This window comes from Porites lutea, chromosome 12 (genome assembly GCF_958299795.1).
Source record: "Porites lutea chromosome 12, jaPorLute2.1, whole genome shotgun sequence".
Taxonomy (NCBI): Eukaryota; Metazoa; Cnidaria; class Anthozoa; order Scleractinia; family Poritidae; genus Porites; species Porites lutea.
Genome location: NC_133212.1, coordinates 2,986,200 through 3,000,109, shown reverse-complemented (window position 1 = coordinate 3,000,109; position 13,910 = coordinate 2,986,200). Strand labels below are relative to the sequence as shown.

Genomic DNA, 13,910 nt, shown 5'->3' with positions numbered 1-13,910 from the left:
GGCAGTATTATTTGTCAGAGTGCAGGTTGGCTTCTTATGATTTCTGTGTTTCATATGGCCTTTTTTCTAAACAATATGCATGCTGCATAAAGTTAAATGTCCTTAATGTGTCACATTTTTAAAAAAATATACAGAGTTTCAACCTATGCTTCCAGCAACAGTGAAAAACAACCTAAGTTGATCAAACCAGCACAGGTGCTGTCAGTATTACTACAAAAATTAATAAATAACTGTTCCACTATTACTGTCACTGTGTCACTATTACTGTTCCACTATGACTGTTCCACCATGACTGTTCCACCATGACTGTTCCACCATGACTGTTCCACCATGACTGTTCCACCATAACTGTTCCACCATACCTGTTCCACCATGACTGTTCAAATATTACTCTTCCACCATAACTGTTCCACCATGACTGTTCCACCATGACTGTTCCACCACGACTGTTCCACCATGACTGTTCCACCATAACTGTTCCACCATGACTGTTCCACCATGACTGTTCCACCATGACTGTTACATCATGACTGTTCCACCATAACTGTTCCACTATTACTGTTCGACCATTACTGTTCCGCCATGACTGTTCCACTGTTACTGTTCCACCATAACTATTCCAACCATGACTGTTCCACTATTACTATTCCACCCTGACTGTTCCACCATGACTGTTCTACCATGACTGTTCCACTAATACTGTTCCACCATGACTGTTCCACCATAACTGTTCCACCATACCTGTTCCACCATGACTCTTCAAATATTACTCTTCCACCATAACTGTTCCACCATGACTGTTCCACCATGACTGTTCTACCACGACTGTTCCACCATGACTGTTCCACCATAACTGTTCCACCATGACTGTTCCACCATGACTGGTCCACCATGACTGTTACATCATGACTGTTCCACCATAACTGTTCCACTATTACTGTTCGACCATTACTGTTCCGCCATGACTGTTCCACTGTTACTGTTCCACCATAACTATTCCAACCATGACTGTTCCACTATTACTATTCCACCATGACTGTTCCACCATGACTGTTCTACCATGACTGTTCCACTAATACTGTTCCACCATGACTGTTTCACTATTACTGTTCCACTATGACTGTTCCACCATGACTGTAACACTATTACTGTTCCACCATTACTGTTCCACCATGACTGTTCCACCAAGACTGTTCCACCATTACTGTTCCACCATGACTGTTCCACCATAACTGTTCCACCATGACTGTTCCACCAAGACTGTTCCACCACAACTTTTCCACCATGACCGTTCCACCATAACTGTTCCACCATGACTGTTCCACTATTACTGTTCCACCATAACTGTTCCACCATGACTGTTCCACCATAACTGTTCCACCATGACTGTTCCACCATAACTGTTCCACTATGACTGTTCCACCATTACTGTTCCACCATGACTGTTCCACCATTACTGTTCCACCATGACTGTTCGACCATTACTGTTCCACAATGACTGTTCCACCGTTACTGTTCCACCATGACCGTTCCACCATTACTGTTCCCGGATAACTTTTCCACCATGACTGTTCCGCTATTACTGTTCCACCACGACTGTTCCACCATAACTGTTCCACCATGACTGTTCCACCATGACTTTTCCACCATGACTGTTCTACCATAACTGTTCCACCATGGCTGTTCCCCCATGACTGTTCCACCATTCCCTTTCCACCCTGACTGTTCCACTATTACTGTTCGACCATTACTGTTCCGCCATGACTGTTCCACCATGACTATTCTACCATTACTTTTCCACTATGACTGTTCCACCTTGACTGTTCCACCATAACTGTTCCACCATGACTGTTCTACTATTACTGATCCACCATGACTGTTCCACCATTACTGTTCCACCATGACTGTTCCACCAAGACTGTTCCACCACAACTGTTCCACCACGACTGTTCTACCATAACTGTTCCACCATGACTGTTCCACCATAACTGGTCCACCATGACTGTTCCACTATTACTGTTCCACCATAACTGTTCCACTATTACTGTTCCACCATAACTGTTCCATCATGACTCTTCCACTATACTGTTCCACCATGACTGTTCCACCATTACTTTTCCACCATTACTTTTCCACCTTGACTGTTCCACCATTACTGTTCCACCATGACTGTTACACCATAACTGTTCCACCATAACTGTTCCACCATGACTGTTCCACCATGACTGTTCCACCATAATGGTTCCACTATTACTGTTCCACCATTACTGTTTCGCCGTGACTGTTCCACCATTACTTTTTCACCATAACTGTTCCACCATGACTATTCCACCATTACTTTTCCATCATGACTGTTCCACCTTGACTGTTCCACCATAACTGTTCCACCATGACTGTTCCACTATTACTGTTCCACCATGACTGTCCCACCATTACTGTTCCACCATGACTGTTCCACCATGACTGTTCCACCATGACTGTTCCACCATAACTGTTCCACCATGACTGTTCCACCATGACTGTTCCACCATGACTGTTCCACCATAACTTTTCCACTATTACTGTTCCACCATTACTGTTTCGCCGTGACTGTTCCACTATTACTTTTTCACCATGACTGTTGGCCATAACTCTTCCACTATTACTTTTTCACCATGACTGTTCCACTATTACTGTTCCACCATGACTGTTCCAACATGACTGTTCTACCATGACTGTTCCACTGTTACTGTTCCACCATGACTGTTCCACTATTACTGTTCCACCATGACTGTTCCACCATGACTGTAACACTATTACTGTTCCACCAAAACTGTTCCACCATGACTGTTCCACCAAGACTGTTCCACCATAACTGTTCCACTATCACTGTTCCACCATGACTGTTCCACCAAGACTGTTCCACAATCACTGTTACATCTTTTCTTTTCCAAAGGCGAGGGGAGAGACTTTCCCCTTCCCCTCTTCCTTTTTTATTATTTATTTTACTTTTGCTTTAACTGTCTTTCAATAACTTTGTAGGAAACTCTCGTTACGCCGGCTATAAATGATCCTGAGAGCTCTTTTATTGTTATTTATAGAGCTCCTGTGGCTGTTGGAGTGACATTAGTTTCTAGTCGCGATTTACTTGAGGATGGAATGCGAGGAAAAGGAGTAATGATCTACCATGTATATCAGGATCTTTTATGGTTTGTAAGCATATGATTTTCCAACATTTGGCATGCGGTGGTTACTGTAGGGTGCATGTGATGTGGATGTTTATCCACTAAGAAACCCCAAGTAGGGTTTAGGCAAATTGCATTCAGAAATTCACTTGTAAGCAGGTTGTTGAATCAAATCGCCGTTACTGTATACTCAGGAGTTGAAAGCGCACGTAAAATTACAGCAAAAAATGCAAAATCACCTTTTTAAGGCACCCTTTACATTCTCAGCTCTGAGTTTGTTCGAATCAGGGGCATAGCTATTATTTTTTTGTAGAGGGGGGTCACACTATAACACGCTCAGGGTACTTACCAGATTGGTATGTCAACATCCACGCCATGCAGCGGAAAGGATCGAATGATGTTGTCTATATAAACCAATTGGTAGCTAACTGCTCTAAACTTCATAATTTTAGTTACAAGCAAGAGCCTTACCATGGTCCACTGTAGTTTTTTTGCTCTTGCAAATGGAGTATGTACACTTTAACAATGGAAGAGATTTAAATGTTGCATGTTGATTCTTTCGGATTCGCGCATTTTTATGCACCTTAATTATGATGCAATTATCTCAGAAAGGGGGAGATTACGGGCATTTCACAATCCCCCTTGCTATGCCCCTGTCCCTACCATCTGAATCATATAGGGGCTTTTCGTAGAGCGTAATTGACAAATTCTAATATTCTACATGTAGACAAATGACTCAAGTTTATTTCTTTTTTTTCGAAGGGCTCACGGCAGCAAACGTCCGCTACCTCAGTTGACAGTTTTAGATGACGAAGTTAAAACTGATGAGGTGAAGAATTCATTGCAAGAACTTTCATTTGATGACGCTGAAGGGACAGAACATAACAAAAGTAGAGGTAAAACTTTTAGACAGATCCACTCATTGGAATTCAAATGTTTTTCGCACTCGTTGTATCAAACTTATAAACCCTTTTAATCGTCAGCAAAACACGTATATTGAGTTTAAAGTGACTGCCAGGCCCAAAGATTTCCCCGACATATTATACAGGTATCTCGTTAATGTAGAATTTGGTACTGATTGCTTCTGCTGCTGTGCTGACTTGGAATTTACAGAGGATTCTTATATTGATGGCTCCACAGACACTGAAGGTGGCTTCACTGGTGACGATGTTGAGAATAATGAGGCAAATGCTGCAAATGCGGCAGGTGACGAAAATGAACAGACACTCTCTGAAGAAGCCACTTATAAGGATGTAGAAGAAGAGGCAACCGACACTCCGAACTCGCTGTTAGGTGAACTATGATTTCTTTCAATTTTTCGTCAACAAATGTTTATCATTTCAGGAGTTTGCACTTTTCTGAACACAAACTTAACATAGCACATTTCATTTTACCATCATACAAGAACTATGCGGTCTTTGCTTACTACGATATTTACACTACTCACATTTCAATTCATTCATATTTTACTTGCCTTTCATTTCATTTTTTCCACAAGTGTTACGCAACCTGCACGCTTGTAAACTTAGCATTAACAACGACGTTCTAATTTTTATCACTAACAACTTCATCGTGAGGTTGTGAATTGAGGGCAAGGAGGACGTATGTCCCAAGTCTGAATTTCAAATACAGTCGTTTCGCATTTTGAGGAAAACGCCATGTTCCTGTCGGTGCATGCATTTAACCCATTTTTTGTTGTTTGTCGCCATTTCATCTACCGTTAAATTCCGAAAATAAGCCCCGGGCCTTATTTTTGGAGGGGCTTATATTCGGAGGGGCTTATCTACGGAGGGAAATTTGCGTTTCAAAATCGATTGGGCTAGCCTTATTGTTGGAAGTAAATTTACAGTTTTTGCTTTGTTTTACTTTGTTTTTCAGGGCAATTTTCCAAGTACAAGCCCCCGGGGGGCTTATATTTAGAGGGGCGATTTAACGGAGGGTTTTTTGAGTTACCAGATTGGGGGGCTTATATTTGGAGGGGCGTATACATGGAGGGGCTTATTTTCAGAATTTTACGGTATTCTTTGCCGGCTCTTTTAAGGCCATGTTGCATGTTGGAATTTTACCTTAACAGGACTGATCGTTTTAATGATTTTACTCTTTCATTATTTGTAGATAACATGGATGATCTCCTCGAGTATTGCTTCTTTTGTGCATTGTTAAGGATGAAGAAAGTGGAACTTCCGTTATTGACTAGTACATTTTTTCGAACCTACCTCCTCCCTTCTTGGTAAGTTTTCTTTTTGGATGGACCATGGCTTCTCTTAATAATAATAATAATAATAATAATAATAATAATAATAATAATAATAATAATAATAATAACAACAACAACAATAATAATAATAATAATAATAATAACAAAATTAAAGAACTAACTCGTATTTAACAATTAAGCGTTTTACAAAGGAACACATTAAACGCTTCGTGTTTACTTTAGGTTCCACTGTAGATTTTGGTCGAAGGTCGTTCCTACTGTTCTTAACCTCTGGCAAAATGTCGTAAAGCGAGTGACCCTCTAAGCCCATAGCTTTAGTGCGTATTTTTTATCTCGTTTTTCTAAAAGATCGTGGATATAAATGCTATGCGAGATGTACCTACGCGTCTTACATCTATCCAAAAAAAGAAAACGCTGGATCGTTCTTAGTTCTTGTCAATTATAAGTTTCTAATAAGCGTCATAGTAGTAAATTTCTTAATTCTTTTTGCTCTATAACAACTAAAAATTTAGCTTGAAACTTTTAAACAGTATTATTACTTTTAACTAAGGTTTACTATAAAATGGACTAAGGACATCTGCTAATACCGGATTGGAAAAACGTGATCTACAGGCAAAGCCTTTTTTATGGACACCCGCTCAGAACGCAGACCTAGTTATTACGGACAGTTTTTCTTGCCCCTAGCCCTAAAATGTTCCTAAAATTCAACCCGCTAATTCAACCCGCTTAATACATACCCTTTCTCTGGTTCCCTCAGTGTCTATCCGTTAAGAGAGAAAGATAATTCATTAAATAAGGGGTCAAGTTTTTAGTTTATAGAACCAATCTTGTTACACAGCATCTCATATCTTAAGAATTAAATACATCTACTTATTGGTATTTTTAGTCCGGCTGGAAAATCCTTAGATATCAAGAAGTCCTCTTTCAAAAAGGTTAGTACATTTGATTTTAGAAAAATCATGTAGAAAGGGAACTTCACTGTTAACAGAAGTAGCCTGACAAAAGGCCCACATTTCTCGACACCCCACTGACTTCCCCAGGGTAACAGCTTGATAACCCTGCGTCACTATCTGTTACACTGTCCTACCATATGTTACCCTTTGTTACCCTGTATTACCCTTTGTTACCCTGTGTTACCTTTTGCTACCCTTCTTGCCCTTTATTACCCTTGTTACCCCTTGTTACCCTCGTTACCCCTTGTTACCCTTGTTACCCCTCGTTACCCTTGTTACCCCTTGTTACCCCTTGTTACCCCTTGTTACCCTTGTTACCCCTTGTTACCCATTGTTACCCTTGTTACCCCTTGTTACCCCTCGTTACCCTTGTTACCCCTTGTTACCCTTGTTACCCCTCGTTACCCTTGTTACCCCTTGTTACCCCTTGTTACCCCTTGTTACCCCTTGTTACCCTTGTTACCCCTTGTTACCCATTGTTACCCTTGTTACCCCTTGTTACCCCTTGTTACCCCTCGTTACCCTTGTTACCCCTTGTTACCCTTTTTACCCTTGTTACCCCTTGTTACCCCAAGTTAGCCTTGTTACCCCTTGTTACCCCTTGTTACCCTTGTTACCCCTTGTTACCCTTGTTACCGTTGTTACCCCTTGTTACCCTTGTTCCCCTTCGTTACCCTTGTTACCCCTTGTTACCCCTTGTTACCCTTGTTACCCCTTGTTACCCCTTGTTACCACTTGTTACCCCTTGTTACCCTTGTTACCCCTTGTCACTCCTTGTTACCCTTGTTTCCCTTGTTACCCCTTGTTACCCTTGTTACCCCTTGTTACCCTTGTTACCCTTGTTACCCCTTGTTACCCTTGTTACCCCTCGTTAACCTTGTTACCCCTTGTTACCCCTTGTTACCCTTGTTACCCCTTGTTACCCATTGTTACCCTTGTTACCCCTTGTTACCCTTGTTACCCCTCGTTACCCTTGTTACCCCTTGTTACTCCTTCTTACCCCTTGTTACCCTTGTTACCCCTTGTTACCCCTTGTTACCCTTGTTACCCCTTGTTACCCCATGTTACCCTTGTTACCCCTTGTTACCCTTGTTACCCTTGTTACCCCTTGTTACCCTTGTTACCCCTTGTTACCCCATGTTACCCCTTCTTACCCCTTGTTACCCCTTGTTACCCTTGTTACCCCTCGTTACCCTTGTTACCCCTTGTTACCCTTGTTACCCCTTGTTACCCCATGTTACCCCTTCTTACCCTTGTTACCCTTGTTACCCCTTGTTACCCTTGTTACCCTTGTTACCCCTTGTTATCCCTTGTTACCCTTGTTACCCCTCGTTACCCTTGTTACCCCTTCTTACCCCTTGTTACCCTTCTTACCCCTTGTTACCCCTTCTTACCCCTTGTTACCCCTTGTTACTCCTTCTTACCCCTTGTTACCCTTGTTACCCCTTGTTACCCTTGTTACCCCTTGTTACCCCATGTTACCCCTTGTTACTCCTTGTTACCCCTTGTTACCCTTGTTACCCCTTGTTACCCTTGTTACCCCTTGTTACCCCTTTTTACCCCTTGTTACCCCTTGTTACCCTTGTTACCCCTTGTTACCCCTTCTTACCCCTTGTTACCCCTTGTTACCCCTTGTTACCCCTTGTTACCCCTTGTTACCCCTTCTTACCCCTTGTTACCCTTGTTACCCCTTGTTACCCTTGTTACCCCTTGTTACCCCTTCTTACCCCTTGTTACCCTTGTTACCCCTTGTTACCCTTGTTACCCCTTGTTACCCCTTCTTACCCCTTGTTACCCCTTGTTACCCCTTCTTACCCCTTGTTACCCTTGTTACCCCTTGTTACCCCTTGTTACCCCTTCTTACCCCTTGTTACCCTTGTTACCCCTTGTTACCCCTTGTTACCCCTTTTTACCCCTTGTTACCCCTTGTTACCCTTGTTACCCCTTGTTACTCCTTCTTACCCCTTGTTACCCTTGTTACCCTTGTTACCCCTTGTTACCCTTGTTACCCCTTGTTACCCCATGTTACCCCTTTTTACCCCTTTTTACCCCTTGTTACCCCTTGTTACCCTTGTTACCCCTTGTTACCCCTTCTTACCCCTTGTTACCCCTTGTTACCCCTTGTTACCCCTTGTTACCCTTGTTACCCCTTGTTACCCTTGTTACCCCTTGTTACCCCTTCTTACCCCTTGTTACCCCTTCTTACCCCTTGTTACCCCTTGTTACCCTTGTTACCCCTTGTTACCCCTTCTTACCCCTTGTTACCCCTTGTTACCCCTTCTTACCCCTTGTTACCCTTGTTACCCCTTGTTACCCTTGTTACCCCTTGTTACCCTTGTTACCCCTTGTTACTCCTTCTTACCCCTTGTTACCCTTGTTACCCCTTGTTACCCTTGTTACCCTTGTTACCCCTTGTGACCCTTGTTACCCCTCGTTACCCTTGTTACCCCTTGTTACTCCTTCTTACCCCTTGTTACCCTTGTTACCCCTTGTTACCCCTTGTTACCCTTGTTACCCCTTGTTACCCCATGTTACCCTTGTTACCCCTTGTTACCCTTGTTACCCTTGTTACCCCTTGTTACCCTTGTTACCCCTTGTTACCCCATGTTACCCCTTCTTACCCCTTGTTACCCCTTGTTACCCTTGTTACCCCTCGTTACCCTTGTTACCCCTTGTTACCCTTGTTACCCCTTGTTACCCCATGTTACCCCTTCTTACCCTTGTTACCCTTGTTACCCCTTGTTACCCTTGTTACCCTTGTTACCCCTTGTTATCCCTTGTTACCCTTGTTACCCCTCGTTACCCTTGTTACCCCTTCTTACCCCTTGTTACCCTTCTTACCCCTTGTTACCCCTTCTTACCCCTTGTTACCCCTTGTTACTCCTTCTTACCCCTTGTTACCCTTGTACCCCTTGTTACCCTTGTTACCCCTTGTTACCCCATGTTACCCCTTGTTACTCCTTGTTACCCCTTGTTACCCTTGTTACCCCTTGTTACCCTTGTTACCCCTTGTTACCCCTTTTTACCCCTTGTTACCCCTTGTTACCCTTGTTACCCCTTGTTACCCCTTCTTACCCCTTGTTACCCCTTGTTACCCCTTCTTACCCCTTGTTACCCCTTGTTACCCCTTCTTACCCCTTGTTACCCTTGTTACCCCTTGTTACCCTTGTTACCCCTTGTTACCCCTTCTTACCCCTTGTTACCCCTTCTTACCCCTTGTTACCCTTGTTACCCCTTGTTACCCTTGTTACCCCTTGTTACCCCTTCTTACCCCTTGTTACCCCTTGTTACCCCTTCTTACCCCTTGTTACCCTTGTTACCCCTTGTTACCCCTTGTTACCCCTTCTTACCCCTTGTTACCCTTGTTACCCCTTGTTACCCCTTGTTACCCCTTTTTACCCCTTGTTACCCCTTGTTACCCTTGTTACCCCTTGTTACTCCTTCTTACCCCTTGTTACCCTTGTTACCCTTGTTACCCCTTGTTACCCTTGTTACCCCTTGTTACCCCATGTTACCCCTTTTTACCCCTTTTTACCCCTTGTTACCCCTTGTTACCCTTGTTACCCCTTGTTACCCCTTCTTACCCCTTGTTACCCCTTGTTACCCCTTGTTACCCCTTGTTACCCTTGTTACCCCTTGTTACCCTTGTTACCCCTTGTTACCCCTTCTTACCCCTTGTTACCCCTTGTTACCCCTTGTTACCCCTTGTTACCCTTGTTACCCCTTGTTACCCCTTCTTACCCCTTGTTACCCCTTGTTACCCCTTCTTACCCCTTGTTACCCTTGTTACCCCTTGTTACCCTTGTTACCCCTTGTTACTCCTTCTTACCCCTTGTTACCCTTGTTACCCCTTGTTACCCTTGTTACCCCTTGTTACCCTTGTTACCCCTTGTTACCCTTGTTACCCCTTGTTACCCTTTTTACCCCTTGTTACTCCTTCTTACCCCTTGTTACCCTTGTTACCCCTTGTTACCCTTGTTACCCCTTGTTACCCTTGTTACCCCTTGTTACCCTTGTTACCCCTTGTTACCCTTTTTACCCCTTGTTACTCCTTCTTACCCCTTGTTACCCTTGTTACCCCTTGTTACCCTTGTTACCCCTTGTTACCCTTGTTACCCCTTGTTACCCCTTCTTACCCCTTGTTACCCCTTGTTACCCTTGTTACCCCTTATTACCCTTGTTACCCCTTGTTACCCTTGTTACCCCTTGTTACCCCTTCTTACCCCTTGTTACCCCTTGTTACCCTTGTTACCCCTTGTTACCCTTGTTACCCCTTGTTACCCTTGTTACCCCTTGTTACCCCATGTTACCCTTGTTACCCCTTGTTACCCTTGTTACCCCTTGTTACCCCTTGTTACCCTTGTTACCCCTTGTTACCCTTGTTACCCTTGTTACCCCTTGTTACCCTTGTTACCCCTTCTTACCCCTTGTTACCCCTTCTTACCCCTTGTTACCCCTTGTTACTCCTTCTTACCCCTTGTTACCCTTGTTACCCCTTGTTACCCTTTTTACCCCTTTTTACTCCTTGTTACCCCTTGTTACCCTTGTTACCACTCGTTACCCTTTTTACCCCTTTTTACTCCTTGTTACCCCTTGTTACCCTTGTTACCACTCGTTACCCTTTTTACCCCTTTTTACTCCTTGTTACCCCTCGCTACCCTAGTTACCCCTTGTTGCCTCTTGTTACCCTTGTTACCCTTGTTACCCCTTGTTACCCTTGTTACCCCTTGTTACCCCTTGTTACCCTTGTGACCCTTGTTACCCCTTGTTACCCCTTGGTACCCTTGTTACTCCTTGTTTCCCCTTGTAACCTTTGTTACGCCTTGTTACCCTTGTTACCCCTTGTTACCCCTTGTTACCCTTGTTACCGTTGTTACCCTTGTTACCCCTTGTTACCCCTTGTTACCCTTGTTACCCTTGTTACCCCTTGTTACCCCTTGTTACCCTTGTTACCCCTTGTTACCTCTTGTTACCCTTTTCACCCCTTGTTACCCTTGTTACCCCTTGTTACCCCTTCTTACCCCTTGTTACCCCTTGTTACCCTTGTTACCCCTTGTTACCCTTGTTACCCCTTGTTACCCTTGTTACCCCTTGTTACCCCATGTTACCCTTGTTACCCCTTGTTACCCTTGTTACCCCTTGTTACCCCTTGTTACCCTTGTTACCCCTTGTTACCCTTGTTACCCTTGTTACCCCTTGTTACCCTTGTTACCCCTTCTTACCCCTTGTTACCCCTTGTTACTCCTTCTTACCCCTTGTTACCCCTTGTTACCCTTTTTACCGTTGTTACCCCTTGTTACCGTTGTTCCTTTTCGTTACCGTTGTTACCCCTTGTTACCCTTGTTACCCTTGTTACCCTTTGTTACCCTTGTTACCGTTGTTACCCCTTGTTACCCTTTTTACCCCTTGTTACCCTTGTTACCCCTTGTTACCCCTTGTTACCCTTGTTACCCCTTGTTACCCTTGTTACCCCTCGTTACCCTTGTTACCCCTCGTTACCCTTGTTACTCCTCGTTACCCTTGTTACCCTTTGATACCCCTTGTTACCCCTTGTTACCCCTTGTTACCCCTTTTTACCCCTTGTTACCCTTGTTACCCTTGTTACCACTTGCTACCCTTGTTACCCCTTGTTACCCTTTTTACCCCTGGTTACCCTTGTTACCCTTGTTACCCCTTGTTACCCTTGTTACCCCTTGTTACCCCTTGTTACCCTTGTTACCCCTTCTTACCCTTGTTACCCCTCGTTACCCTTTTTACCCCTTTTTACTCCTTGTTACCCCTTGTTACCCTTCTTACCCCTTGTTACCCTTTGTTACTTCTTGTTACCCCTTGTTACCCTTGTTACCCTTGTTACCACGTGCTACCCTTGTTACCCCTTGTTACCCTTGTTACCCCTGGTTACCCTTGTTACCCTTGTTACCCCTTGTTACCCTTGTTACCCCTTGTTACCCCTTGTTACCCTTGTTACCCCTTGTTACCCCTTGTTACCCTTGTTACCCCTTCTTACCCTTGTTACCCCTCGTTACCCTTTTTACCCCTTTTTACTCCTTGTTACCCCTTGTTACCCTTGTTACCCCTTGTTACCCTTGTTACCCCTTGTTACCCCTTGTTACCCCTTGTTACCCCTTATAACCTTTGTTACGCCTTGTTACCCTTGTTACCACTTGTTACCACTTGTTATCCTTGGTACCACTTGTTACTCCTTGTTACCCCATGTTAGCCTTGTTACCCCTTGTTACCCCGTGTTACCCTTGTTACCCTTGTTACCCCTTGTTACCCTTGTTACCCCTTGTTACCCTTGTTACCGTTGTTACCCCTTGTTACCGTTGTTCCTTTTCGTTACCGTTGTTACCCCTTGTTACCCTTGTTACCCTTGTTACCCTTGTTACCCTTTGTTACCCTTGTTACCCCTTGTTACCCTTGTTACCCCTTGTTACCCTTTTTACCCCTTGTTACCCTTGTTACCCTTGTTACCCCTGGTTACCCTTGTTACCCTTGTTACCCCTTGTTACCCTTGTTACCCCTTGTTACCCTTGTTACCCCTTGTTACCCCTTTTTACCCCTTGTTACCCCTTGTTACCCTTGTTACCCCTTATTACCCTTGTTACCCCTTGTTACCCTTGTTACCCCTTGTTACCCCTTCTTACCCCTTGTTACCCCTTGTTACCCTTGTTACCCCTTGTTACCCTTGTTACCCCTTGTTACCCTTGTTACCCCTTGTTACCCCATGTTACCCTTGTTACCCCTTGTTACCCTTGTTACCCCTTGTTACCCCTTGTTACCCTTGTTACCCCTTGTTACCCTTGTTACCCTTGTTACCCCTTGTTACCCTTGTTACCCCTTCTTACCCCTTGTTACCCCTTCTTACCCCTTGTTACCCCTTGTAACTCCTTCTTACCCCTTGTTACCCTTGTTACCCCTTGTTACCCTTTTTACCCCTTTTTACTCCTTGTTACCCCTTGTTACCCTTGTTACCACTCGTTACCCTTTTTACCCCTTTTTACTCCTTGTTACCCCTTGTTACCCTTGTTACCACTCGTTACCCTTTTTACCCCTTTTTACTCCTTGTTACCCCTCGCTACCCTAGTTACCCCTTGTTGCCTCTTGTTACCCTTGTTACCCTTGTTACCCCTTGTTACCCTTGTTACCCCTTGTTACCCCTTGTTACCCTTGTGACCCTTGTTACCCCTTGTTACCCCTTGGTACCCTTGTTACTCCTTGTTTCCCCTTGTAACCTTTGTTACGCCTTGTTACCCTTGTTACCCCTTGTTACCCCTTGTTACCCTTGTTACCGTTGTTACCCTTGTTACCCCTTGTTACCCCTTGTTACCCTTGTTACCCTTGTTACCCCTTGTTACCCCTTGTTACCCTTGTTACCCCTTGTTACCTCTTGTTACCCTTTTCACCCCTTGTTACCCTTGTTACCCCTTGTTACCCCTTGTTACCCCTTGTTACCCCTTGTTACCCTTGTTACCCCTTGTTACCCTTGTTACCCCTTGTTACCCTTGTTACCCCTTGTTACCCCATGTTACCCTTGTTACCCCTTGTTACCCTTGTTACCCCTTGTTACCCCTT

General features: G+C 44.1%; 1 protein-coding gene across 1 annotated transcript in view; it reads left to right on the top strand.

Moving 5' to 3' along the window:
* The window catches only part of LOC140921901 (eukaryotic translation initiation factor 2D-like), a 31,374-nt gene that overhangs the window by 3,821 nt on the left and 13,643 nt on the right, over positions 1-13,910 (top strand). The window contains exons 5-9 of the mRNA XM_073371899.1: positions 3,081-3,188; positions 3,927-4,060; positions 4,230-4,457; positions 5,280-5,394; positions 6,269-6,314. Of these exons, the coding sequence (XP_073228000.1) occupies positions 3,081-3,188; positions 3,927-4,060; positions 4,230-4,457; positions 5,280-5,394; positions 6,269-6,314 (631 nt within the window). The remainder of the gene's footprint in view (positions 1-3,080; positions 3,189-3,926; positions 4,061-4,229; positions 4,458-5,279; positions 5,395-6,268; positions 6,315-13,910) is intronic.